Here is a 9,428-nt window from a genome sequence, read left to right as displayed (position 1 = left end):
AAAATAGTGGCGACTGAGGTCAAAAGAAAATCCATTAATGCAGTGGTTCCAAACCCTGGTCCCTGAGGAACACCGGCCTGCATGTTTTAATTGTTCCCCTGGTACAACACACCTAGTGTGACTTAAGTACTTCAAGTTCTGCAGAAGACTGTTAATAACCCATCCAGTCAGATCAGGTGAGTCAAAGCAGGAAACAACTAAAACATGCAGTATGGTGTTCCTCAAGGACCAGGGTTGGGAACACTGCATTAATGGTTTGGGTTCACTTTGCCCTTTTTTTCGTTGAATGTTTGGCTCAGAGGCATCTGTGCAAATCAGTCATGTCACAACTGTTAAAATCAATTTCTCTCTCTATAAAATAATAAAAATAAAAAAATAAAACATGCCCAGCAACGTTCAAGAGCACAAAGCGGAGGTGAAAGTAGGCTCTGCTTCACAGCAATGGAACAATACAGAAAAAAAAATGGATGGTAGGGGAGTTATTAACTAGAGGGTTTTCACGGTTATCTATGTTTTATAATGATACATTATTAATCTGTTTTTCCTCTTAGACTGAAATGCAACACAAACGAAAGTGTCATATGTACCTCTGCACCTTCGGGTACTTCATCTCTGAAATAATGTTGGTGGCTTCTGTTTGGCGTTGTTTCAGATCAGCAGGCCACATGTTGTCCACCCAGTCCACCTGATCCACCTGTGACAACAAACCAAACCCAATATTTACACCTCAGCCGTCTCTTTGCGAGTTCTATCAAAGTGGAACGTTCTATTACCACTCTAGGTCGCTTGATGAGGTTCTCCAGCTTCGTGTGGCTGAACTCTAGGCTGATGACGTTAAAGAGTTTGTCTCGCTCTTCCTCTGGTGTCTCATAGTAACGAACAAACTGAGCCATGCTCATTTCTGAGCCTTTCTGAGTGCTCACGTCCATGACGTCCACAGACCGTCGACTGCCTGTGGGAAATAACCAGGTGAAATAAAAAAAAATAAGGGTTTGTATACGACTTGAGCAATCAAAAATAAAAACCAGAAAATTGTATCAAAAACACAATTTATTTAAAGATGGAATTTTTTTAATGCTCACTAAAGGAACTGGAAAAACCCTGTCATATTTGTGAGTTGTCCCTATTTTGCTCAAAAAAAGCAATTCTCGAGTTCATGCTCCAACACTTCCTATAAAATTACATAATTATAAGCTGGGAAACTTTGTTGTCATGCAAAGGAGTATATAAAAGCACCAATCTCATCAGCATCAGCTAAAAAAGGTACAGGAATGAGTAAAATATGCTAACAGGTACTCGAGGTCTAATAAGTGTCATTCAAGGCTTTCACCACTAGGTGGAGCAGTTGAATAACTGGGTTTTCCAAACGACAGTACATACTGTACAGTAATAAAAGGTCAAACCTAGAGTTAAAAAAATTAATAAAGCCAGAAAAAAAAAAGCAATAAACAGATCAAAGAATGTGTGATATATTTAACAAGCTAATTAAAAAGGGAGAAAACAAAAATAAAAACAGCGTGTTACTTCCATAAGTCCAAAATAAATTCTGTTTTTGAATGCACTGCTTGATTTGAATTTTCACCCTTAAAACCAGATATCCTTATTTCTAAACCTGCTACATAATAATAATAATAATAATAATAATAATAATAATAATAATAATAATAATAATAATAATAATAAAGAAACACACTTCCACTACAACTTTGGATGCTTGCAACTTCTTCTGTTCTTCTACACTAATTAAACCGTCTCTTTCACTTGTAAATACAACTTTATTATCCTGTCATTAAGTTGCAGTTTGATCAAAGTAAAGGCAGTAAGAAAATAGTCCAAAATGTTTTCTATCAGCAGTTTCTGCTGTAAGGATCATAAATGTGGCTTTTTAGACACAAAAACAAACTAATAAAGAAGAAAGCGTTCAAGGCTAAAGGGATTTGTTATCTAGCGTAAAAAATAAACTATTACTAAGGTGAATGTCTCATCATATGTATGTATTTAATTTAATTTATCTTAGCTGCTGCTGTAGTTTTACATGTGAAATTGTTTAGTTATTTATTTATATAGTTTTTACAGACATATGCTTACATACGATGTAAATATGTTTACAATGTGTTCAACTTACCAACTAATCCTTTTATTTCACTGACTGTAAACTCTGGATCAGGCATTCTATAAAAATGTAAAAAAATGTTCCAAGTTAATCATATTTTCAACATATCATTTATAAGTGAGAGAGGTTTGCCCTGCACAATTAGAGTTAGTTAATAAAATAAGGTAAGTACATGTAATCAGAACTGTGTAAAAATTTTAAAAAAAATACTCGATTTTATTTGATTAGGTTAAAAGGTAAACAAGATTTTGGTCATTTTTAATCCACAAAGAATATATTGTTAAACAAAAAAAGATTCAGATTTTAGAAAGTGAAACAGTAAAGTTTTTTTATTTAGTTTTTAGGAAAAGCAACACAAACTTACACAAAAGAGAAAGCATCCTACATCCTGTATAACACACACAGTACACCTATAAGCTGCTTTGGCTATATAAAAGTTGAACAACTGCAAACGCACAAGAAATGTGTTATTTTCAGATTTAAAGCATTAAATAAAACATGTTTAATATAATTTAATTAGGTACTAATAGCACCGGTATTGTGCACAGAGAAGACTTCTCACCTGATCCCTAATTCATCTTTTTCTTTAAAAATCAGTGGGGTCCTGAGGGCCTCCCTTTGCACATACTCATAGGTGAAATCTGCAGGACAGATGTGTTTAAAGCACACATTTACCAAACAAAATAAAAGATTGGTGCAGCTAATTAAAAGAAGCACGTCAGGCATTGTTGTTCTGTACCTTTGCCCTCCATTATGTGGACAAAGTCTGCGCTGTAGCTGTCACTGATCAGCTTCTCCTCCACACTGAATCCTCTGATGTTGGTCATTTCCTCCACATCGGACAGGTCCTCGTTTTCGTCGTACATCCTCCGGCAGATGGAGCGCTGGCATTGAAAACAGGCACAATTTAAATTACAAATAAATAAAATACATTAACTCCCTGTCGTTAAGGCCCACTCAGTAAGGTTTTTTTTAAGAATGACTGCGCGAGCGTTGCTTTAAAACTGGAGCGGGACTTGATGGGACAGATGTTTCGACAGTACAGCATCCGTTACCATGGCAGCATCATAAACGTGACGTCTCGCGCTTCAACCGTGAAACGACGCTTATCGAGGAAAAAAAATAAAAAAAGAGGCAGCTAATTGCTTGGAAAATCTCAGTAGTTTATCATATTTGGTGCCATTTCAAATGTCGTGAGCTCTGCAATTATTAGAGATGGTCTCTTTTTTTTTGTTGTTGTTGAACGTGAAATGCATCTAACGTTGTTTATTTTGTTCCGTCAAACTTGAAAAGGTTCGGTGTCGTGACAAATATCCCTACGGCGTTTTCAGCTGCAAACGTGTTAGCTTAGCTAACTAATTAGCCCGCTGCCAGTTTGGCTTCAGCTAACGTAAACACGGCGCACCGTACGCACCAGCCTCCGTCCGGACTCTGCGCAGGCTTCCGCGGACTGAGCCATCGAGTCTTTAAGTAGTTTTTCCAGCCTCTCGGAGTGGAGAAAGCATCCCCATACGGAATGAAGTTAGAAGCACTTAGCACGCTTTACGGGTTCAAAACAACGGAACCATGTTTTTGTGTGTGACGTCACCACCAGGAACCAAAACATTGTTGGACAACGTCATGCCTTGTCAGCGCGTGCCGCTTAAAAAAAGAAAATAAAAAGAAGTACGTTTTGATTATTGATGCGAACCGTTAAGAATGGTCTTAATGTCGCATTTTTATAAATGAGCACAAGCAATGATCTTACTTGCATTAAGCCAAAACTGTTTTTTTAAACATGTATATGATGCTTATATTTTTTTCTTTTGTTATACTTTTGTTTTTTTTTAAACTGCATTTTATATTGTAGTTTATTGTACAGTGTGGTTGAGTGCCTAAGTCCCCTTCAAATAAAGTTTATTATTATTATTATACATTTTGTGAGTTTTATAGACATCATCAGCTTGTGTTTTCTAAATTGGTTTTATCCTGTTGAAGAGGACATGTGCAGATTGTGTGTTTGGGTAGGTAAAGGTGTTTTATATGAAATGCAACATAGATTGTTTTTATTTATTTATTTATTTATTTATTGTATGTGTGTGTGTGGGGGGGGGGGTAGTTTTGTAAGTTTTATGTGAATGATGGGTCACAATTGGAGGGATGTACTAAAAGTGTGCGTCTCTGCTCTCCACCCAGAAATCCCAGTAAATAAAAAAGCATAGAATAATTTAATCTAATCTAATTTTCTAACAGCTATGTATTCATAAATAATCCTTTCGGTTTTCTTTGAATTATGCCAATATTATATGCCTGCTATCATAGCACCTGGAAATCGCCATGTCAAAGTCAAAGTTTCTTTATTTGCCATACGCACCACATGTGGTACATGTGGTGGAATGAAACTGTACACAGAGTCCCAGTTACATTCAACAAAAGTATAAATTGTAAAGAAAAACAGTAATAAGATCTAAGCTATGAAATAAAAGTGTTAAACTAAAAATACGCTAAGCACTAGTACAAAAACAATACGCCGAACAGCAACACAAACATGAGTCTGTGTGAGCAGATGAGTACGAATAAACACAGCAGCATGAATAAATCAGCAGCATGAATAAACACAGCAGCATGAATAAATCAGCAGCATCAGAAGTATATAATGCTTGGGCATCATTGTGAAGTTTGTTTTGCCCTTTTTAAACACGACTGGAATTGCTTCTGACCAATAAACTCACGTAAATGGAACAAGCTTGCTGACAGGCCAGCTGATAAATCATCTAATTTGAACAAGATACACATCATTGTGAAGCTTTTTAAATGGAGAATTTGACAATAATAACTTAAGACTGGAAAATTTCCCAATTGTAACTCAAGACTTTCATTTCTGATAAATCCTATAATTAGGGTTAGCTTGCTTGTGTATATATATATATATATATATATATATATAATATGTTTCTTTTCAGTTCCCTGAGATGACGTCTGTTGTGACTTGGCGCTATAAAAATAAACAGAATTGAATCGAATTTATGACTACACGTTATATTTAACTTTTTTATTTGAAATAGTCAAAGATAATTAACTATACTCAAACTAAAGTCTAGAAAAGTGTTATATCCTACAAGTATGTATATGCAAACCGGAAGCATTATACTAAAGAAGAACGTTTGAGAGTCGACTCTTTTTGGTCAAGCGGAGCTAAAAAGAGTCAAATCCTGAAACCGAATTGAAATTCCCACCGCTGAACAGATTCAGCTGCTGAGCCTCGGCACGCGCGCGGGCTTCTGGGTAATTTAAGGTGCAGACAGTAGCAGCGCAACATGCTAAAGGAAAACTGTGGGTGGTAAAAACAGCTTCCGCGATTCTCGTCGGCACACGAAGTTAAATGGTTTCTTGGTGGACATAGTCGGTCGCTGTTCTCCGTCTTGTAGCCCAAGAGTTACAAAGAGCCGCGCTGCTCGGTCGCTGTTTTTATAATTATTGTAATAGACGCAACATGAGTTTGAACGAGCACTCACTTCAAGCACTGTCCTGGAGAAAACTGTACCTGAGTCGAGCCAAACTGAAGGCTTCCAGCCGGACATCAGCTCTCCTCTCCGGGTTTGCTATGGTAACATGCACTTTCAGCCATTCTCTGACTCTGATTAATCAGGCACGTGACAAAGCAGGTGTGTTAATGGTTTCCTGTCTCCTTCCTTAGGTGGCCATGGTAGAAGTGCAGCTGGAACACAGTTACCCCTACCCACCTGCTCTCCTCATCGCCTTCAGTGCCTGCACCACAGTGCTTGTTGCCGTGCACCTGTTTGCTCTCATGGTCAGCACCTGCATTCTGCCAAACATTGAGGCCGTCAGCAACGTGCACAATCTAAACTCTGTGAAGGAGTCCCCGCACGAAAGGATGCACCGGCACATTGAACTGGCGTGGGCTTTCTCCACTGTCATTGGCACTTTGCTTTTCCTCGCAGAGGTGGTCCTGCTCTGCTGGGTCAAGTTTTTGCCAATTAAGCCCATCAAGTCCAACAACAGTACGGTTTCATCCGGCGTGGCTGCTGCTATAACCTCCACCTCCATCATGGTTCCCTTTGGTTTAATCTTCATAGTCTTTGCCGTGCACTTTTATCGCTCCTTGGTGAGCCACAAGACTGACAGACAGTTCCAGGAGCTTGAGGAGCTGTCTAACCTCACCAGGCTTCAAAACGAGCTCGATAACCGGGGGGAGTCGTCCATGTTGCACTCGCCCAGCTCACATTTTCCATAAAAAAAAAAACGAGTGCATCTGTGCAGGATCTTTTGACTCCTTTGGATTTTTCCCCAAGACAGGAAGACGCAATTTCGGGATTCAGAATTTTTAACAGGAATGAAGAATTGTGAAAAGTTGTATTTGTAGAAGGCACAATTTAACTGTGAACTCAAAAAGCTGCCATAATGCATGTTGCTTTGAACTGCTGTCTCAAATGTGAAAATTGATTTTAACATGGTTATGGCAGCCGTCTCATCATTATCATCGCTGCATTCATTTATGAAATCCCACTCGTGTTTATGTGTTGCACTGGAGCTGTGTTTCGTGAACCACAGTTATTAAACTCTGCTTATTTATAGGATCCACTGCTGTGATGCTAATTGAATTGTGCTGCTTAGTATTTGCTGTTGACTGATTAAACAGCTGCCAAACTTGGTAGCATTTAGTACAAGTTGTGGTGGGAAAATAAACAAGTTTTAAACCATGTGGCGTTCAATGTTTAAAAGACAAGTTTTACAAACAAAACATTTTGGCTTGAAATCTGTGGTTTGACTTCTATCGCTAGTGTTATTCATTTAAATGTTGAAAATAATAAAAAAAATATATATGTATTTTTGGTGTACTTGTAGCATAAAACATAGAAGCACAATGATGATCTCTTTTCATTTTGGGCTGGCTTTAGCCAGAATTCATTTAGAAATGTTTCCACGTCAACAAAAAAAAAGCAGCTTTATTGCATTTTAGTTTAATAATAATCCTACATCAAATTTAAATAGGCTGTGTTTGTATTGAGATGACTATGTTTTGTGAATAATTCATGTTTTTTTCTACAGTTTGAATAGGTAATTTTCCATAACGGTTGCAGAAAGTGGAAATAAATTGGTCAAAATTTATTTTTGTTCAACCAAACTGCATCAAAACTGAAAAGTGTGCCAGTGGGAACTTGACGTTCGTCCTCTCGGTCTTGTCAGCAACGCTCATTATCCATGATGGCTGCTTTGGCTTCCCTTAAAGACCTCTCCGGATCCTTCAGTAGTAACTTGAAAAGAAAATGAAATGTACTCGGTATATCATCCGCAGTGTGCTGTGAAAGGTGATTTAATCAAACGCAGAACTAACGGTCACAGTTTTGTACCTTTGGAAATGGAGTGGATGGTGCTGAAGCTTCGTCTCTCCTAAATTCAGTCATGGTCCCACATTTGGCCATTCCGTCAACCCAGAAGCCTTCATACAGCACGCCTCTGTCGGTGTAGAAAAACTTCCCATCACCGTTCCTCTTGCCATCTTTCCAGTTGCCATCATAGCAGTTTCCATTGGCTTTAAACAAGTTGTACAAGTCAAACATACAATCCCTAGTTTGCTTTTTATTCAGAACGATGTAAAGCGAGAATCTTACAAAATTGAATGAACCCTTGCCCGTGCATCTGATCGTGCATCCACTCTCCCTCATAGATGTCTCCATTCTCAAAGTACATCCTTCCACTGCCGTTTCGTTGGTCCTCGCTCCACTCCCCTTCATAGGCGGACACATCATTGTAGAAGTATTTTCCATTCCCCTGAAGACAGAGGAATATATGTCAGTAATATGACAGTAGCATGTTATTGGTTATGTGGAAAAGCATACATGTTTCTTCCCGCTTTTCCATTCGCCGCTGTACTTCTTTGTATAGTCCGTAGATCCTGGAGGAAGCACACTGTAGGTGCCGCATCCATCCTGTTTTCCAAATTTCCACTCGCCGTCATACATGGCACCTTTCTTCCACACCTGAGTTCCCTTACCTTGACGCAATAAATAAAAAAACGGTTCTAATTTCAGCATTTACGGTACAGGCGGATTTATAGTCCGTTTAGTTGATGTTAAAATCTAACCATGCTTCATGTCGTTGAGCCACTCTCCAGTGTATTTATCCCCATTAACAGAGAAAATTGTGTGTCGAAGTCCACATCTCTTGGATACGATTTCCTTCTGTTCTGTTCTTGGGTTGCTTTCAGGTTGTTTGAAATTTGCCATGACTCAAGTTTGTGTTGTGGAAGTCTGTAAAATAGGGCAACACATGTCACATAGACTCTTAAGAGATTTACTAGAACATCTTCTGCATAGATGTTGGTGGATTTTCTCACGTACTGATTTCTCCCGGTCATTTCTACCTAGTTAATGTTCCAAAAAAATGAACTTTATTTTACCCTAAATAGTATTTTATGAAACAATTTGTGTGTTAAGCTCACTGTCTCACTCCTTCTGTTTTTAGGGACATTTTTCATACGACAGTTAATTGCATAATTAAAAGTGTCTCGGTTATTTGAACCAACATGCAGCTCAACAGGTCAAACCATGATGCCACATACACCATGATTGAATACATGGGTTACCTTTTTCCCAAACAAGATATTTAAGCTAGAAAGTTCCTGGAGAAACTTTGACGGGGACTGCCACTTGGCGGTCATTTTAAAATTTAGATGACAAAAATGCCTACATTTAGAGATATAGTTATGTATGTGTATCTTACAAGAAAAGTTTGTTCGATGACTTTCTGGGTTTTGTTCAGAGATGCCTTCACTCTAGGTCAGGGCTATTCAACAAAACTGCTCAGGGGCCACAGTTTCTGAAAGCCAGCAGCTCAGGGGCCGGACATCCAGCAATTAGTCATTATATGAATTGTGCCGCTCAAGGTGGCTGCATGTTGGAGCAGCTCTGTTACTTTCATTCTGAGATTTTGCTTTTGGAAACTTTTATTCCTGTTTTTCTTTTTCTGGATGTAAATCACATTTTTCGGATGATTGTTTCCTCTGGTATCAGATGCTGTGCAGCTGGAAGGATTTTTACTGAAACTTTTTTAGTTTTGGACATTTGTTATGATGCGTAACCATGGCAACAAGGTAGTTTTCTTCAACCAACAGCAGCTGATTAACATCTCAAAAGCTCAAATAATATCTCAACTACAGCCACAAATCTCAAATGAGTTGAAAAGGATGTTCTTTGGATGCATTCTCATCTACCTGCCAGCTATGCTCGAGTGCCTGATCACTGAGATCCTGGAACTAGCAGGAAACTCGGCTCATGAGAGCAGAAGGACAGGATCGTCCCTCGGCACCTACAGT

At 38.5% G+C, this 9,428-nt stretch overlaps 4 protein-coding genes across 4 annotated transcripts in view; 2 read left to right on the top strand and 2 right to left on the bottom strand.

Moving 5' to 3' along the window:
* LOC119424379 (lysine-specific demethylase 2B) overlaps nucleotides 1-3,572 on the bottom strand; it is a 29,525-nt gene extending 25,953 nt beyond the window's left edge. Inside the window, exons 1-6 of the mRNA XM_037691844.1 lie at nucleotides 3,528-3,572; nucleotides 2,853-2,997; nucleotides 2,676-2,754; nucleotides 2,126-2,172; nucleotides 774-952; nucleotides 588-694 (exon numbers count right to left, since the gene is read on the bottom strand). Coding sequence (XP_037547772.1) covers nucleotides 588-694; nucleotides 774-952; nucleotides 2,126-2,172; nucleotides 2,676-2,754; nucleotides 2,853-2,997; nucleotides 3,528-3,572 — 602 coding nt within the window. The remainder of the gene's footprint in view (nucleotides 1-587; nucleotides 695-773; nucleotides 953-2,125; nucleotides 2,173-2,675; nucleotides 2,755-2,852; nucleotides 2,998-3,527) is intronic.
* Nucleotides 1-9,428, top strand: part of tmem120b (transmembrane protein 120B) — a 123,105-nt gene that overhangs the window by 108,613 nt on the left and 5,064 nt on the right. The window lies entirely within an intron of this gene.
* On the top strand, nucleotides 5,586-6,463 carry orai1b (ORAI calcium release-activated calcium modulator 1b). The gene is made up of 2 exons (XM_037691843.1): nucleotides 5,586-5,699; nucleotides 5,790-6,463. The coding sequence occupies exons 1-2, from the start codon at nucleotides 5,586-5,588 to the stop codon at nucleotides 6,345-6,347; spliced, it is 672 nt and encodes a 223-aa protein (XP_037547771.1). The 3' UTR covers nucleotides 6,348-6,463.
* On the bottom strand, nucleotides 7,297-8,340 carry morn3 (MORN repeat containing 3). The gene is made up of 5 exons (XM_037691842.1): nucleotides 8,199-8,340; nucleotides 7,954-8,108; nucleotides 7,726-7,885; nucleotides 7,465-7,646; nucleotides 7,297-7,368 (listed from the first exon to the last, which is right to left on the bottom strand). Exons 1-5 carry the CDS (start codon nucleotides 8,338-8,340, stop codon nucleotides 7,297-7,299), a joined length of 711 nt encoding a protein of 236 aa, XP_037547770.1.

The sequence above is a fragment of the Nematolebias whitei genome, chromosome 18, assembly GCF_014905685.2.
Source record: "Nematolebias whitei isolate Nwh7 chromosome 18, NemWhi1, whole genome shotgun sequence".
Lineage (NCBI taxonomy): Eukaryota > Metazoa > Chordata > Actinopteri > Cyprinodontiformes > Rivulidae > Nematolebias > Nematolebias whitei.
Note: the sequence above shows the minus strand (reverse complement) of the source record. Positions and strands in the feature narration are given on the sequence as shown.